The sequence below is a fragment of the Notechis scutatus genome, chromosome Z (genome assembly GCF_049901735.1).
Source record: "Notechis scutatus isolate UNSWTSFEM ecotype Mainland chromosome Z, rNotScu1.2, whole genome shotgun sequence".
Lineage (NCBI taxonomy): Eukaryota > Metazoa > Chordata > Lepidosauria > Squamata > Elapidae > Notechis > Notechis scutatus.
In genome coordinates, this window is record NC_142025.1 from 60,899,595 (window position 1) to 60,919,399 (window position 19,805).

At 34.8% G+C, this 19,805-nt stretch overlaps 1 protein-coding gene across 49 annotated transcripts in view; it reads right to left on the reverse strand.

The window, feature by feature from the left end:
- CLASP2 (cytoplasmic linker associated protein 2) overlaps positions 1-19,805 on the reverse strand; it is a 322,288-nt gene that overhangs the window by 129,772 nt on the left and 172,711 nt on the right. For all 49 annotated transcript variants that reach the window (XM_087945672.1, XM_087945669.1, XM_087945644.1 and 46 more), the window contains 3 exons: positions 11,955-12,025; positions 10,964-11,023; positions 119-196 (listed from right to left, as the gene is read on the reverse strand). In XM_087945672.1, coding sequence (XP_087801798.1) covers positions 119-196; positions 10,964-11,023; positions 11,955-12,025 — 209 coding nt within the window. The remainder of the gene's footprint in view (positions 1-118; positions 197-10,963; positions 11,024-11,954; positions 12,026-19,805) is intronic.

Sequence of the window (19,805 nt, forward strand, 5' to 3'; positions counted from 1 at the left end):
ACATTAAAAATTAATTTTTTTAAAAAAAAAAACCCAGAAAATATGTGGGCTATTCTTTTCTTCTAAAAAGTACCAGTACTTTCAAAATTAGTTAAGCCAAACTTTGAATTAATCTCACTTTCGTGCCTCCACTCTTGCCTCAGCATCAGCATCATGAATGCCCTTCTTGATAGTTTCAACCAGAACAGCTGCATGCCTGTAAGAGAAACCCAGAAATAAATATTACTTTTAATTTATTTTAATTTCATCAGAGGAGTTGCTGTTTCTTGAAAAAAATTAGATAATGAATGAAAAAAAGTTCTTAGAAGAGAGTAGCACCTAACCAGCTTTACCCAGACCCAGATGCTAATTGGTTCTAATTAGTACTTGGACTAACATGGACAATGAAACTGATTTGATTATTTGTCTTGGGCCACAAATAAAAGAGCACAATATGTCCCTGCTTTTCGGCAATATTGGGAAAAGTCTAGTGAGTAGATATAATAAAATCTTGGAGTCAAGTTCCTGAGTTCTACAGGAAATCTGGAAAAAAAATTTGGAAGCTCTTGATTTATACAGGAAGGAGGATTATGCATTGGAATTCTAGCAAGATAGCAATTTTGCAATATATTATAGCAGACAATTAATGTTACTATGTTTCTGATAGAGATAATAGGAGAATGGTGAAAGATCTAGTAAGATCTTGGTTAAAACAAAAGAAAGATAAAGCAATGATTTCAACTATTAGGGGTGAAAGAGATGAAATCCATAACACTTTAATGGAAATAAATTGCCAATTTTTAAAATTTGATTCAGACTTACATAGTAATCTAGAAAGTGTATTGAATGAAGATATTTAGGTTTTTAAAAATAATATATAATTAAGCTAACTAATGTAGATTATAAAAGCAACTTGGATTTGCTCCACTACCCGAGATAGAAGTTAAACAAATAATTTTTAAAAAGGAAAGTGGTAAAACACCAGATTTAGATGGCATCCCTATTGAGATATTAATCATGTGGATTATTTTAGAAAGGAAAAGAAAAACAAAGATTAACCAGAAAAAAGTGAATATTTGAGAAGGATTAATGTGATCTTGAATCAGCTAGGAAAGGAATAGTATGTAGATATGAGTGTGCAAAAATTCTCTGCTTATCACTCACAAAAATTAGAATTAAACTTAACTGCTACCATTGAAAAATAAATTTGAATTTCTATAAATGTAATGTTTCTCTTTAGAGGAAAGGACTTCAGTTACAGATCTAATGTTTTAAATGCAAAAAGCAATTTTAGCACTGTATTTTACTGAGATGATCATTATCACAAATGTGATTTTACAGTTTATTAAGACATGCTGTTAAAATTAAGAGTGCCTTGGAGTTGGCTAGCTATAGCAAATTTGTAATAATAACACCATCAAACATCTGCCTATCCCAAGTCCTTCAGAAGGATTTGATAGGTGTATAAAAATTCCAACTATATTCTAAATATCTGGTTGACTGTACAATCAATCAAAATAATAATCTGCAACTGATTCCTCTGTCAATAATACCAAACAAGTCAGGTCATGGCTACTAAACATCAAAAACATCTGCCAAGCTGTTCTTCCTTTTCTATGGATGATCTGAAACTATAGAAAAACCCACCCTGAAATAAAATCACTGCTCAACCGTTTCCAAATATACAGCCAAGATATTACAACGAACTCTGGACTAGACAAATGTGCCATCTTACCAGTAAAGAGGAAAAAGTGAAAACTGAAGGAATCAAGATGTCCTGTGGAAATGACCTCAAGAGTCTAAATGCAAATTATCACTACAAATAGCAATAGCACTTAGACGTATAAACTGCTTCATGGTGCTTTACAGTCCTCTCTAATTACCTGAGCATCCTTCAAGCTGACACTATCAAGTACACCAAATAGATTAGAAGATTAGAAGTGAATGCATCATGCAAGTGAAGAACTTAATATCCAAACTCAGTGGCAGAAATATGATCAATGCAATTAACACCTGGGCAATCCCAGTAGTTAGATACACAGCTGGAATGGTGGAATGGACTGAAGCAGAACTAAAAGTCCTGGATAGGAAGATTTAAAAAAAATACTTAAAATGAATCATGGCCTTCATGCCCACAGCAATATTGGTCCACTTTATTTACCAAGGAAAATAGGTGGGCATGGGATGTTGTAAGAACACCAGATAGCTGAAGAAGAAAAAAGGGACATTGAGAAAATATGTGTAGAACAGTGAAGAAGATGCACTGAAGCTACTATACAGTGAAGGCTTACTGAATACTCTAGAGAGGCCAACCTGCCTACTAGAAAGATAAAATGAAAAACAGAAAAGAGAGATGGCAAGGCAAAATATTTCATTGCCAATACATTAAAAATGAGCATTAGAAATAACAAAAAGTGTGAACAATCCACTGAAGCTAATACATGGGCAGTAAATAAAAAAATAGCAGGCAAAGTAGATACCAACAAGACCTGACAATAGCTAGAGCAGGAAAGTTGAATAAAGAGACTGAGGCCACTTAAGACCAAGTCTTAAAGCAAATGTGTACAAAGTCAGAATTGAAAAGACAGTATAGACAGCAAATGCCGCTTCTGCAAAGAAGCTGAAGAAACAGTGGACCACCTAGATAGCTGTAAGCAGATTGCACAGGCTAACAAAAACAACGGCATAACTAAGTAGCAACAATGGTGCATTAGAAGATGTACAAAAATTACCATTCACCCTTAAGCAAGAAATACATCCTAGGCAAAAAACGTCTGGATAGTAGACATAGCAGTATCTGGAGACAACAGATAGAAAAGAAAGAACTGGAGAAAATACCATCACAGGAAGAAATCATTAAGAAAATATTGGAATGTGCTGAAATCAGTAGATTGACATTTGAAATCAGAGAACAAGATGATAAACAATTTTATAAAATCTGGGATCTATTCTATCAATGGTTAGAAAATAAAACATGGTAATGAAATATGTAGATTATTAGAAAATAATAAATATATAAAGATGCATTCTTTTCTTATTACATCTACAAAATGATTGTAGGATAGATTTGAGATGATAATATGAACTGTCACAAAACAATTTAAGTAAAATATGATTATTTCATAAAACATGAATGAATAAAAGTATAGTCAAATGATTAACAATGATATTAATGTATTTAATATTTGATTGAAAATATGAGAATATATACAATGTAATTGTAATTGAAGACTACGAAATGGAAGCACAAAACAATTTGTAAACCAACCGGCACACTGTATGTATATATATGGAAGATGGCTTGATGTTTTTATGTTTTGTTTGTCTATGTTCGTCTTAAAAACCAATAAAAATTTTAAAAAAAAACCAACAGCATAACTAAGTAGCAACAATGGTGCATTAGAAGATGTACAAAAAAATGCCATTTGCCCTTAAGCAAGAAATACATCCTAGGCAAAAAAAAGTCTGGATAGTAGACATAGCAGTATTGGAGACAGCAGATAGAAAAGAAAGAACTGGAGAAAATCACAAAATACAAAACTTGTAAATAGAAGTAGAACAATTAAAAAAAAACATTTGGAATATTGCTTGAACAGAATTGGCATTAACAAAATCACCATCAGTCAATTATAAAGGAGCTTTACTTGGAATAGCTTACAGCCTATGACAATATTTTTAACACCATCAAATAACAACATCTGTCTATTCCAGGTCCTTTGGAAGGATTAGATAGGTGGATAAAAATGCCAAATCTAATCTAAACTGACTGTGTGACAACCACGATAATAAATTAACATTACCAAACAACATCTTTCTATCCCAGTTTCTTGGGAAGGACTCAACAGGTAGAATCTTAATTCATTCTAAACATCTGGCTGACTGTGCAATGAAACATCATAATATCATAAAATATAAAGATTTGCAAATAGAAGTAGAATGACTATGGAAAAAGAAAACAAATTAGTACTAAGAGAAATGGATGGCTTGGGACTTCTGGTGGTGGCAACCACACTGGTGCAGTGCAGGGGAACGGAGCTCCATTCTGAATTTTTGTGATCAGTAGTCCATAAGGGTGAAGCTGGATTCTGGAGGGATCAGCGATAGAAGATTCGGAGGCAACGGGTGAGGTGTGATCCCCTGCTGCTGCAAGAAGCAATCCTGAAAACTGATGCAAAAGAGATTGGTCTTTATGATTCAATCCAGAGACGTGGCAGCCTGATCGATTAAAGCAGAAGCAGAGTGGAAAGCAACGCAAATAACAGTGAGGAGTGGGACGAAGGAAAGTGCTGACTTCTTTTTGTTAACCGAGAGACCTGTTACTTTGGAGGAAGAAGAGAGAGGCTCCAAACCGAGGCAGAGAGGCAAGCAGGGATTTGGTGGTAGGAGTGGTTATGGCAGAATGAATGAGTAAACAGTGACATCAAGAGTCTGATAGACTGAGAAAAAGAAGGGAGAGACAAGAGAGAACTTAGAGTTTCTGGACAGTGGAACTGGCAGGTGACAAGAAACTTTGAAAAAACATTTGATTGTTGGTGGTTGGTTGAACAGAATGATATCGAGAGAGTCTGGGTACAGCAAGGAAAGAAAAGGAAATACGACCAGAAGGAGGAGTGAAAGTGACTGTGCAATTCAGAAGGAGACATCTTGAAATTAAAAGAGACTGGTTATTGCTGACTAAAGCATTCTTATAGCAGGTGCCCTTCAGAAAGATAAAAAAGAGATCCAGAACGATATAGATGAAGCATACAGGGTGCATACAAACTATGTGTGGAGGAATAAGCTACCAAGAGAAGTCCATGTACGATTCGCGAGGAAAGTAATCAGAGTTCAATTGTACTGAAAAACGAGAGATGGGCCACTGATTTACAAAGGAAGGAGGTGGTGACTCTGAAACAGACACTTAGAAGGGTTAGGGAGCAGAGGAGAAACTACCAATTCCTATCAACTCAATTGGTCAAAAATAAGATTACGTTCAGGTGGTTCATTCCGGAAGGACTTCTGATATCCTGGCAAGAAAAAAAATTCAGAATTGATACATTGGACAAAGTGCAAGAGTTTTATGAGCGATACTTGGGGACAGAAGAAGAACAAGAGAGTAGAAAAGAGGTGGAGAGTAGGAGTTTAGAGGAACAAACATCAGAAGATAAGGAGTCAGATCAACAACCAAGAGAGCAGAAAACCATGAGGAAGGAGGAACTACTAGACCATGGAGAGAGCTTGGGGAAGAAAAGAAGCAAAAGTAGTTATATACAAACAATAAAATGGATCTTGGAACCACCCTGATATCAATCAATATAAATGGAATGAATTCACCATCAAAAGGAAACAGACATTGGTAAAACTTCAAAAACAAAATGTAGACATTGTTTGCCTCCAAGAGGCAAGAGGCATTCTAAGCAATATGGAGGTATCCTAGAATTTCCCAAATTAGGTAAACTGCATCTGGCCTTGGCAAACAAAAAGAAAAGAGGTATATATAAAGTAATGGCTGAGACCAAGGCAGATTTAAGGAGATAATGATGGAAGAATGCTACTGGTAGAGATGACTTTACATCAAAAGAAAGTATTGTTGGCAATAATCTATGCACCGAACACAAATAAAAAGGAATTCTATTGTAAACTTCACAGGAAAATAATTGAAACAGAACAGGAAAATGTGTGTGTAATAGGGGATTAAAATGCAGTGTCTGATATAGAAAAAGACTATATAAGTAGTAAGAAAAATAAAAAGAACACTCCCAATCTCATTTAACAGAATGGCGCAAGAACTGAACCTAAAAGATATTTGGAGGGAATTAAACCCACAAGAAAGACAGTATATCTTTTTTTCTAACCCCCATAAATCGTGGTCGAGAATCGACATGATATGGATGGATTCAGAATTGGGAAAGGACATTGAGGAGATAGATATTATGCCAAACACTTGGGCTGATAACAACCCTATAAATGGAAGGGAAAGTGGAGAAATGGGAGATGGACCAGAAGCCTACTAAAACAAAAAGAATATGCCCAAATGCTGAAAAAAGAATTAAAAGTATTTTTTGAGATTGAGAGAGCAAACAACATTACAAAATTTGTGGGACACAACAAAAGCTTACATGGGGCCTAATAATAGCTTATGCAGCAAAAAGAAATAAGGAAAGGAAGAAACAACAGATGATACGGCAGAGAAACTGAAGGAACTGGAAACCAAAATGCAGAAAGACCCCCACAATGAGGAAATTAGAAGAGAAAGAGATATACTGAAACACGAAATGAATATAATGTTACAAGAGGAAATGGCTCAGAAACTCAAATTGGTGAAGCAAAATTATTTTGAGAATGCAAACAAGCCAGGGAGGTGGCTGGCACATAAATTGAAAAAGGAACAAGAAAAAATAATAATACATGTGCTGCAAGATGAGAATGGGAGTTCCTGCTACCAGATGGATAAAAAGAAAATTATAGCCCAAAAGTTCTTCTCTAGTCTTTATGCACAGGAAGAAATATCAGAAGAAGACATTATACAACATCTAAAATATAGGAATCTACCCATAATATCAGACACTGTAGGGGAAATGTTGAACAATAAAATTACCATGAAAGAATTTAAAGATGCAATTGGAAAACAAAAAACCAACAAAACACCAGGCCCCGATGGAATTCCAGCGGAGTTTTACAAAGAAATTCAGAACGCTAGAACTAGAAGAAATAATGTTAGAAATAATGTTAAATAACTAGAATAATGTTAGATCTGTACAACGAGGTGGTTGGGCAGGCAAAATACCAAAGGCATAGACAGAGGCGCTTATAACACTTATTCCGAAGGAACATCTTCAGCAGACTAGAAATTACAGACCAATCTCGCTTTTAAACATAGACTATAAGATCATGGCCACAATAATGTCTGAAAGATTAAAAACAATACTAAGTGAAGTCATTCACCCCGACCAGAATGGATTCCTCCGAAATACAGATAAGAGACAATACAAGATTGATCATGGATGTCCTAGAATACTACGAGACCCACTTAGAGAAACCAATGGCATTGATATTTCTGGATGCACAGAAAATGTTCGATAATTTGAATTGACAATTCCTCATAAAACAATTGAGTATGATGCAATTTGGTGAAAAATTTGTAGGGTTCATTAAAACAATATATAATACACAAACTGCAAAAGTGATATTGAATGGAGAAACAACAGATGATTTGAATATTATTAAAGGAGTAAGATAAGGATGCCCATTAGCCCCACTTTTATATATATTATCAGCAGAAGTACTGCTGATCCAAATTAGGCAGAATCAGGAGATAAAAGAATTGATTACTAAAAAAAGAATACAAAGTCCAAGCTTTTGCAGACAATATGGCATTTATCATAGAAGATCCAATAGAGATGGTAGTATACTAATTCGTGAAATAGAAGAATTTGGAATGGTAGCAGCATTAAAAATTAATAAGAAAAAGACGAAAATAATAACTAAAAATCTCACTAGGAGTCAAAATGAAGAATTGGAACATGAATTAGGGATACAAATAGCAAAAAAAAAGTATTTAGGAGTTTGGCTCATGGCAAAATGCTCTTCCATAAAGGAAGATAATTATGATAAAATAATATTACAAATACAAAAAGATCTGGATAACTGGGCCAAAATACAACTCTCATTATTGGGGCGGATAGCAACTATAAAAATGAGTATACTATCCAAACTCTTATTCTTGTTTCAAACAGTGCCGGTAAAATTGGGTAATTTTTTTTTGATGATTTGAATAAAAGAGTTGTGAAATTAATATGGTTAAAGAAAAAAAACCGGGTAAAATTTAAACTTTTACAAGATAGTAGGCATAAAGGAGGATTTGGACTTCCGGACTTTGAACTATATTACCAGGCACCAAATACAACCTTGACAACAAAAGAATATTAGCAATAGAGGGCCATGATCTCCAGTTGGAGTGGTATGCATTTCTTTGGGAAGGGAAAAATAGTTGCCATACCTACTTTCAGAGACATCGTGTCAGGGATGTTATACTGTATGTTTGGGACATAATAAAAAGAAACCACTATGTGAAAATACCAACCTGGCTGTCAATGATGGAAGCAATGATATACCCCAATGCACTGGATTTAAATAAGATGATAAAATATAAAGAACTTTTAGATGAGAAAGGGGAACTAAAAACTCAACAGCAATTAAAGGCACAAGGAATGGAAATAGGATGGTGGCCATATCTCCAAATACAAAAAATGGTATAAAAAGGATTGGGAACAATTTGGCTTTTATAGAACTCAACAAGAATAAGATAAAATTATACAAGGAACTGGGAAACAAATGATTAGTTAAATGTACAATTATTTATTGAAATGGAAGAAGAAACAGTAAAAGAAAATATGATAATTTGGGCCAAAAATTTTGGATATGGTATTGATTTGGAACAATGGGAAAAACTATGACAGGTAAATGATAAATTAAGGTTGTCAGTTGCATACAAGGAGAACCTTTATAAAATGTTCTACCGCTGGGACCTCCCCCCAGCGAAGCTAGCCAAGATGTTTCCCAATATATTGGCAGTGTTGGAGATGTAATCACAGCCAAGGAACGTATTTTCACATGTGGTGGACCTGTCCCCAAACCTGGAAGTATTGGCTCAAAATTAAAACATGGTTGGGAGAAATAACGAAACAAAGAATTGAATTAAGACCTGAATTGTTTTTATTAAGTATAATAGGATCAAGTTAATAGTAATTTCCAATATATTATACTCCATATAGTAACCGCTGCCAGAATTTCACTTGCTCAGAACTGGAAACAGGACACTATCCCCTCCGAGACAGCAATAATAAAAAAGATCCTCAAATGCGCTGAAATGGACAGGCTAATGATGATATTAATAGAGAAAGAAGAGAAAGAATACTATAAGATATGGAATGTTTGGTATGAGTGGACGCAAAGTCATCAATCGTCAACAAAATTGTGAAAGTGTTAATTAATGGTGTGTGTGTGTGTGTGTGTGTGTGTGTGTGTGTGTGTGTATAAATAGTTTTATAAGCTAGAATGAGAAATAAGAATATAAGTGAGTAAGAATGGAAAAATAATTGATATAGTTTTAGACTTTATCAACTAGTGTGAACACCATTTCGGAATTGTTGTAAAAAGTGGAAATTGTCTTTTTAAATGTTGAAATGTTGAATAAATAAATTTAACTAAAAAAAGAAAAGAAATGGATGGCATGGGTGCAATTCCAAAACATGGAGCACCACTCAAACACCATCAATATTAACAAAGTCATCAGTCAATTGAAAAAGGCAGTTTGGAACAGCTTACATTCTGTGACAAATTCCAAATCCAGTCTAAACATCTAACTATGTGATCAACAATAACAAATTATATGAACTATTTTTTCTTTTTGTGGAAAATATAAAAAGCTGAATCAACCAGTACAAAAACATTTTATTACTTCAATGAACCTGGATAAAGATGACAACTAAATTAATCTAAAAGCTGGAAAGATTATCAGGAAAGTATAAATTATATGGAAAACTGCTAAATGCACTCCAGTAACATGTGGAATACTACCTTTATTCCTGTTAGCAGTACAACTCAAAATTGACATATTTGGGGCAATATCTGTTCCAAAACATTTCCCTGACATATTTAATTATTTAATTAAAACTATACAGAGAAAATCCCAAAGATGCTATTTCAAGAGGCAATGGCACTTTCTGTTTTTCTTTTTTCTTTTGAAGACATTTCACTCTCATCCAAGAAGCTTCTTCAGCTTTGGCTGGATGGTGAGGAATTGAAGGATTTATACTCCTTGCAGACAGCTGGTCATTTGCATTCTTTTAGAGCAGGGGTCTTCAAACTTGACAGCTTTAAGACTTGTGGACTTCAACTCCCAGAATTCCTCTTTGAGTCATGTTAGCTCAGGAATTCTGGGAGTTGAAGTCCACAAATCTTAAACTTGCCCAGTTTGAAGACCCTTGTTTTAGATAGTCATTTGAGGCAACCTGGAGGTTTATCTGTGTCATCAGGGTCACCTAAGTGGTGCAAATGGATGTGGAGACTTCTTGGAACTGTGGAAAGACGGTGTTGTAGACTGGAGATAGATGGTATAGTATCCCTCCTCTCTGTTGAGAGGGTTGTTCAATTTTGACATAGATGGTCTCTTTGACTCCTCTTTCAAACCAGCAAATGTGGACTTTGCTGTCTTCAAGAGAGGCATTTGTGTTTTAAATGTAGATGGACTGCTGAATCTTATCCTGATGGGTTTGTTCTCCTATGCTGTGCATGTATGAAGTATATGAAGTGGTTGTTTGTGCCTTGCTCAGTTTGTGCCTGGGTGTTTTATCCTTGGGGTGGACAAGCTTGGAAAAAACCCCAGAAAGTCCAGTTGCCTCTTTAAAAAACACCTTTGGAACAACTATGACCTGGACTGAGACTCTCCATAGACAGAGAAAGTTGATATATTTATTCTCCATATCTCTTCTATATCAATGGAAGAGAAAATAGGGAACAATTAAAGGAAAAGAAGGTAACAAACAAAGCTTCCACTGTTAAGTTTGAGCCACCCAGAGTTGGAATGCATTGGTTCTTGTAGTACAGAACATTTTTTCATCGGATTATATACATGGTTCTGAATAAATATCATACTAACTACAATACAATTTACCATTACAATTTAAGGCAATTGAAAGATATTTTGAAACAGTGCTCACAGACTGCTTTTGCAAATACTCTTTCATTAAACTTTTTCAAATATTTCTTAAATTCATGCAACAATATGAACAATTCTCTCTCTCCCTCTTTTACACATACACACTCACACACAAACATACTGAGGCAAGCATAGAGAGTCTCTCAAGTCCAGATCACATTATATTTTTAGAAAAGTTTCATAGTTGTTTTGAAACAAACAAAATATTTTTGTATTTTAAAAATAAGGAGAAACTTATTTCATAAAGAACCATTTTCTGAACCCCAAAAGAGGCACAAATCATACCTTTCCAAAGAATGGGTTTGCCATTCTTGCAACAATAGGTCTAGAAATTCAAAAGAGCGCCTAGAAAATATAAGGTTTAAAGTCAATTCTATATTTATCTGAATTAGTTACAGAAGGTAAAGATTTTAACATATTAAAAGTCTTTAATTACTAGAAGTCTGGGAATTTGACAAACAAACAACTATACTGAATTTAAATCATTATGATTTCTTTATCCCTTACTGTTAACCTTGGTTGAGTCATTATACATTTCTTTGAAGTAGATCTGGATGATCCATAAAATGCAACATTAAAAAATGATATTTTTTGTTAGGAACAGCAAAGATGTGTCATGTGATGTTGTGCTTTAGAACCACATCACTTAGCAATGGAAATTCTGGTCCCAAATAATTCCCTCAACACTGTCCAACTATTTACAAAGTCTGCACTATTATTACTATTAACCTTCTCATCACTCCTTATCACTCATCCCCTCCCACTTGTGACTGTATGACTGTAACTTTGTCACTTGTATCCTTACGATCTATACTGACTGTTTCCTAGTATGATTTGTTTGCTTATTGTACCCTATGACTATTATTAAGTGTTATACCTTATGATTCTTGACTCTTGACGAACGTATCTTTTCTTTTATGTATACTGAGAACATATGAACCAAGACAAATTCCTTGTGTGTCCAATCACACTTGGCCAATAAAGAATTCTATTCAAATATTGTTCTAACTTGATAACTGTCAGCAAAGTCCTATGTCCTAATTCTGAAAAATATCCCTTGTAGATGTAACTATATATTATGGCAAAAGTCATTCTTAATATTTATTTCCATTTATTAAAATGTGAAATGTAAGTCTATTATTTTTTCTTAAAGTGAACTTCATGTCAGATTATAAGGGTGGGAAATTGACAGCGATTAAAATTGTTATTAGAGAGATTCATATTTTTCTAATATTGGTTAATGTAACATTCAAAGGTTAAAATTCAAAACCCTCACCTCCTTACTGCCACAGATTTTGAGGTACAGTTGCTGGTTATTAAAGGTATGAGTCTTGGCACATGTGTATGCTGAAAAGAAAAAAAATATCCTGAAATCTAGCTGAATGGATTCAACAGAAGCGATGTTAATCAATTAATCTCCATACTGTACATCCATTTCTGAGTGTCTCACAAACAAATGAAGGAATAAAACACAAAATAATAAACGCTTTTGTCTTACTTCATTTGCAATTTAGTTGGAATATGGTTTTACAGATTTTAAGGCTTGGATAGATACATTTCAATCTGTTCTAATTCAAATATTAAAAACAGTTCTTTAAATGTTTATCTTTAAATGTATACACAATCCTCTCTCAAAGAAGGACTTCAAATGAGCATAAGTCCAATTTTAATCCAAGTAAAATAAATTAATAAACCAGTTAAGTTTCAGATGGTGGTATTTAAATTAAATAGTTGCATATAAAATGTTATTCTGTTACATTTGTACTACATTCAATGTATATAAAAGAGGGCATTCTGACTGAAATATTGCAGAACATTATGAAAAATCACATCTTTTTTATATTTATTGCTTGATGTAATTAGCAAATGTTTTTCAAATGCAACATTTGTAACATCTCAAGCCCCATTCTAGTAGTTTTCAGAACTAGCAGAACTGTTATTAGTATTCGGGCAATGTTTTTCTCTTATTATCAGTTTTATATAAAACAAAACATATACGATACATAAATATATATAAACTATACTGACTGGTATAACTATGTTATTAATAAAGATGAAAACACTCTAGCCCTTCCTAACCACATTATACTACTCATGATGATGCCGGATGCATCTGGAAGAACAATGTCACAATTGCTTCTCAGCACATAGCAGAGCTTTTAAAATAAGCAAATAAAAGTGCAATACACAACATAAATGATCAAGTGTAGATCAGTACATTTCTAGACTTTTATAACAGCTATTTCTGCCAGTTGATTAGTGGATTCAACAAATACAGAAGGCTAAACAAACGGTATCTTTAACTTTAATCAATATACATTTTTTTTCCAATTAGAGTATATCACTAGATCATGCCAGGGGATTATCAACACTGTTCAGCCTAAATCTGCAATCCAGCTATAGGACCTAAAATCTATAACATTTCCATCATATGGTATGCATGCTCATCACATAGCATATTGCTCTTCAGCTTTTATATTCAATAGTTTCTCAGAAGGAAACTACTCATGAAGAAGAAGGTTTTTGTTGTTAGTCCCGAAGTTGTGTCCGACCCATTGCGACCCCATGGACAACATTGCTCCAGGCCTTCTTGTCCTCTACCATCCCCTGGAGTCCATTTAAGCTCATGCCTTCAGTGACTTCATCATTCTCTGCTGTCCCCTTCTTCTTTTGCTCTCAATCGTTCCCAGCATTAGGCTCTTCTCCAGTGAATCCTTCCTTCTCATTAGGTGGCCAAAGTATTTGAGTTTCATCTTCATGATTTGGCCTTCTAAAGAGCAATCAGAGTTGATCTCCTCTAGGACTAACTGGTTTGATCACCATGCAGTCCAAGGGATTCACAGGAGGCTTCTCAAGCACCATAGTTCAAAGGCCTCAATTCGTTGGCGCTCAGCCTTCCTTATGGTCCAGCTTTCACAGCCATACATTGCAACTGGGAAAACCATAGCCTTGACTATACGCACTTTTGTTGGCAAGGTGATGCCTCTGCTTTTTAACATGCTATCTAGATTTGCCATAGCTTTCCTCCCAGGAGCAAGCGTCTTTTAATTTCTTGTGGTGTGGAGATTTTTTTGTTTGTGAGTGCAGGCTTCCAGATAATTAGTCTGGTGGAGTCATCTCTTCTATTCATGCTATCAGTTCTTTTTTCAATTTCTATGGCTTCTCTGGTAATTCTGTAGCTGGGGTTTTCTATAGTGGCTAGGGTTTTGGTGCCATTGAAGTCGATGCTATGACCTGTGGCTTTCATGTGTTAGACTAGTGAGGAAGTGTGTTCCAGCTTTTTTACTTCATTTTTGTGTTCATCCAGGCGGGTACTTATTCTTCTATTGGTCTGTCCGATGTATGTGGCAGGGCATGATGCACAGGGGACTTCATATATACCTTGGTTTTCCAGGTCAAGTTTATCTTTGGGCTTTCTTAGGATGGCTGCTATTTTTCTGTCTGTTTTGAAGGCAGTCTTGATGTGATGCCTGTGTAGTATCTTAAGGCTGGAGTCTTTACCAGGATCTTCAATCGGTCTTTATCCCAGTCCACTCTTCCATCTTGTTTGAAGGCTTCCACCATTGTTCCACTGCCAAAGAAGTTCCCTATCAATAACCTCAATGCTTACAGACCAGTGCCACTTACTCCTATCATCATAAGTACTTTGAGAAATTGGTCTGCCGACACATCATTTCTGGTCTTTCACATACATTTGAAAAACACGTTTGCATACAGAAGAAATAGATCTACAGAGGATGCTATAGCCATCACTCTTCACACTGCTCTGATTCATCTGGAACAGCGGGGGGAGAGTGTGTGCTATGTGAGGATGCTTTTTGTAGATTTTAGTTCTGCATTTAACACAATTCTTCCACACAGACCAGTGTCTAAACTTCTGGACCTTGGACTTTCTTATTCAATCTGCCTTTGGATTACGGATTTCCTATCTGGCCGCTCACAGAGGGTCAGATTAGGTAATCATACCTCTTCAGCCCTTATTCTTAACACTGGTACACCACAGGGTTGCGTGTTGAGTCCCTTACTCTATACTCTTTATGTGCATGACTGCTCCTACTCACGCTAGTAATACTATTACTAAATGGAGACCAAGTGGAGCAAGTGGCCAGTTTTAAGTTTCTAGGTGTTACCATAAAAGAGGACCTGAGTGTGTGTGTGTGGGGGAGGGGGCACATTGCAGCACTGGTCAAAAGTGCCCAGCACAAATTATACTACCTGAGACTTCTCAGAAAATAACAACTAAATGAAAAATTGTGGTGACCTTCTACCGCTGCACCATAGAGAGTGTCTAACTTACTGCATCTGTGTATGGTTTGCCAATTGCACAGTGGCAGATAGGACAGCACTCCAGAGGGTTAACGTCATTGCCCAGATGATCATTAGTTGTCCTCTCCCCTCTTTGGGAGAGCTTTATAGCCACGCTGCCTTAAGAAAGTTCAAAACATTCTCAAAGACCCATCTTATCCTGGGCATGTTTTTTTTGAACTATTACCATATAGCAGATTGTACAGGATAATAAAAACAAGGACAAAGAGGCTGAAAAACAGCTTCTATCCCAGGGCAGTAACTCTATTGAATTCTACTGTATAGTGCAATTTTTTTTTTAAATAAATTTTATTGATTTTACAATTAAAAACAGATCTACAACACATACACAAAAAAACAAGGTCTTGACAAAGGCCAAGAAGAGAAAGAAAGAGAGAGGTGTAAAAGGAAAGAAAATGGGAAGAAAAAAGAAAGAGAATGAAAAAGAAACATTTAAAAATAAACAATATCCTTTTTGACAGTCTGTAAAATCTATTCTTCTTAAGTTGTATCATATACGCGTATCTTATCGGTATCTATACTTAAATTACTCTCAACTAGGTTTCTCTTATAAACGGTCTGTCTTTGAATTAACCAATCATACCAAGGGTTCCAATTATTGTAATATATTGAGGACTCTTTGTTTTTTAAGGCTAGAGTTAATTTGTCCATTTCTGCGCACTCTAATATTTCCTGGATAACCATCTGTGGGAGTGTAAGGTAATTTCCAGCACTGCGCAAACGCTAGCCTGGCAGCAGTTAGAATGTGAATTGTTATATGCTTCATCTTTTTTGATAATTGTTTGTCGAAAATCCCTAATAGGAAGGACTCTGGTTTGTATTTGTATTTGTATTTGTTCTTTGGTTATCTCCTCCAACCATTTTCTAATTTTTTGCCAGTATTTCTGGGATTCCTTGCATGACCACCACATGTGGAAAAAGGTTCCATCTATGCTTTTGCATTTCCAGCATTTAGGACTCGCGTTGGGGTGCATTTTCGCCAGCCTCGAAGGGGGTAGATGCCATCTATAAAACATTTTGTATGTATTTTCTTTATAAGCTGCTGATTTTGTGATCTTAATATTTCTATTCCAAATCCTTTCCCATTCTGGTAGTGTAATACTTCGTCCCACATTCCTGCTCCAGGCTATCATATTTCCTTTGACTATCTCCTGTTCTAGTTCTACTTCCAGTAAGTATTTGTAAAATATAGATATATTCTTTTTATTGGGTCCTAATAAAATTTTATCTAAGTACTGCGGTTTATTATAAATTCCAAAATCTTTGATGTCTTGTTTATATCTACTGTGGATTTGAATATATAACCACTGATCAATTTTAAATCCTCGCTCTTGTAGTTCTTGTCGTGTTTTCAGTTTTCCTTGTGGGTCTAATAAATCTTTGTATTTAATCATTTTTGTTATGTCCAGATTATTAGGGTGTACCATTGCCTCCATTGTTGATAGCCAAATCAGTATTTTTAGATAGTGTTTTTTGCGTACTTTTTTCCAGTTAGTTAGTAGTGAGTCCCTAATAAGATGTCTATGGAAGTATGACTGCTTAGGTTTCCCCACTTCCCATAAAAAGGCGTGCCACCCTCTCTGGAGATCGTGCCCTTCTAATAATAGAGTTCTTTTATTAAGTAGGTTCACCCAATCTTTTAGCCATAGTAAGGTGGCTGCCGTGTAATATGATTCCCAATTTGGAAGAGCTAGTCCCCCTCTACTCTTCGCATCTTGTAATGCCTTTACATTAATCCTAGCTTTCTTTCCCTGCCAAATAAATTTGAGTGTTATCTTATTTAGTTCTTCAAAGAATTTTTTATGTAATTTGATTGGGATTGTCTGAAATAGGTATAGAAATTTTGGTAGTATGTTCATTTTAATCGAAGTAATCCTGCCCAATAAAGAAAGCTGCAACTTGCTCCAGGCTTCTAAATCTTTCTTTACTTGTTGGAGTAATTTATCATAATTATTCTCTTTAAGTGATTTACCTTGTGGTGTTAACCATATTCCTAGATATTTGACTCTTTTGGTTACCTGTATCCCCATCGTTACCTCTAATTCTTTCTTCTGATTTTCTGTTAAGTTTTTGGTAATTAATTTTGTCTTTTTTCTATTAATTTTTAGTCCTGCAACTGCGCCAAATCGTTCTAATTCTTTTATTAGGTTGTATCCTTTCTCTATAGGTTCCTCCAGAAAGAAGACCATGTCGTCAGCAAACGCTTGTAGTTTATATTCTTCTGATTTGATCCTCAATCCTTTAATTTCAGAATTTTGCCTAATGCGTGTTAAAAGTGTTTCTAGTGCGAATATGAAGAGAAGAGGTAAGAGAGGGCAGCCCTGTCTAACACCTTTTTCTATATTTATAGGACCTGTTTGTTCCCCATTTATTAAGATATTGGTCTGTTGCATGTCGTAAATTGTTGTTATAATATTTTCAAATTTTGTGCCAAGACTCATATTATAAATTTTTTGAATTAGAAAATGCCAATTTAGGTTGTCAAATGCTTTTTCTGCGTCTAAGAACATAAGTGCGAATTGTTTCTCCGGATGGGCTTCATAGAATTCTAAGACATCAATAACTGTTCTTAAATTGTTCTTTATTTGTCGAGACGGAAGGAATCCATTTTGATCTTCATGAATGTGTAGGTTTAAAACTTGTTTTAATCTATTGGTTATAATAGAGGTGAATAATTTGTAATCAGTGTTTAGAAGAGAGATTGGTCTGTAATTATTAATATATCTGTGGTCTACATCCTCCTTCGGGATTAGCGAAATCAATGCTCCCCTCCACGAGTCTGGCATCTTAGCTGCTAGAAGTACCTCATTAAACACTTCCAACATCAGTGGTCCAACTAATTCCATTGTTGCTTTGTATAATTCTGCCGGAATCCCATCTGGTCCTGGGGTTTTATTATTACTTTGATTCTCTATTGCTGACTTCAATTCAGACCATGTAATATCTTTATTTAGTAATTCTATCCCTTCCTCTCCAATTACTTTGTCATTCGTTTCCTCTAGATAGTTCCTTATTTTATCTTCGTTGACTTCTTCCTTTTTGTATAATCTTTGGAAGTAATTGTAAGTGATATCTTTTTTCTTCTCTATCTCGTGTTGTAAATCGCCCTTCTCGTCCATTAGTTGATGTATCAATCTCTTTTCTTTCCCTTTTTTAATTTTGTGGGATAACCATCTTCCTGGTTTATTTGCATACTCAAAATAAGTTTGTTTGGTCATTTTCAGGTTAATTTCCATTTTTTCTTGTTCAAGTAGATTCAATTTATGTTTAATTGTTATTAACTGATTTTGTATTCTTTGGTTTTTAGGAGTTTTTTGTAATTGAATTTCTAATTCCTGTTGTAATTTGTTTTGTTGGGCATGTTTTCTTTTGTTTCTCATGGCATTATAAGAGATTGTTATTCCTCTTATGATTGCCTTCATTGTATCCCAGATATTTTGTTTCGAGGTTGTTTCATTGTTATTTTCTTTTAGGAAATAATTTAATTCCTCTCTCAGCTTATTAATGTACTCTTCTTCACTTATTAAATGAGTATTTAATGTCCATCTTTTCTTTGTTTTTCTCCTGCCTCTCCAAATTATTTGAATTGGGTTGTGGTCGGCCCATTCATTTGGTAAAATTTCAATTTCTTTTATTTCATTTGCCAATTCCCCATTCATCCAGGCCATATCTATTCTTGTCCATATTTTATGCGGATTAGAATAATATGTAAATTGTTTATCTTCTGGGTTTATTTTTCTCCATAAATCTACTAAATTTAGTTCCTTCATCATATCCTTACAGGGTTTAGAGAATTCTCTTTTCCCTTTTTTGTTCTTACTCGCATTACAATGGTCTTTTTGATGGTCAGCAATAGAGTTAAAGTCGCCTATCAAGCAAATGTTCCTTTTTTCAAAACCTATTATTTTTTGGTGGTGATCTTTAAAAAAATTTCCTTGTTCTTCATTTGGAGCATAAATTGCTACCAATAAAAATGTAATAAAATTAATCGAGATTTGTACAACCAGAGTTCTTCCTTCCGGGTCTGACCAAATTAGATCTGCTTTTAAATCATCTTTCACATATATTGCAATTCCTTTCTTTTTATGTTTATCTGCTGGAGCTGTGAATAGCTTCCCAAGTTTCAGGCAAATTAAATATCTTTCATCATTTTTCCTGATATGTGTTTCTTGTAGGCATATTATATCGGCATTTTGTCTAGTTAGTTTGGTTAATATCCTTTTCCTTTTAGATGTTAGGTTTAAACCATTTATATTAATGGAAATTAGTTTCTTTCCTTCTTCCATTTACCTAGGTCTGTTTAGCTTTTTGTCTTGTGATAATTCAGCTCTCTTCTTGCGGTTGTTGTGGGATTGGTTCTTCTCTCTCTGGTTGTGGGTTATCGTTCCTTTGGTTTTGGAGGGGTCTTTCTTTTTTATTTCTATAGCGGTTGCGATCTTCCTGCAGGTTCCTTTTGGTTTCCTCCTTAGTGAATTGATCGTCTGTGGCTGTTAACTGTTCATGGAAGTCTTGTGCCTGTTCTATAGAGTCTATTTTAATTTTTCTTTCTTTCCATGTTATTAGCATCCCTTCCGGGATTAGCCATTTAAATGGAATTCCTTTTTTATTTAAATAATTAGCTAGAAATTTGTAATCTTGTCTTATGACCCTCACTTTTCTTGGGATTTGTTTAAGGATCATGATCTCTTTTCCCTTGTATGTTATTGTTTCATCTCTAGACAATCTGAGTATTAAATCTCTCACACATCTTCTTGTGAAACGGATATGAATCTCTCTCGGACAATTGTGGCGTCTTGCGTAA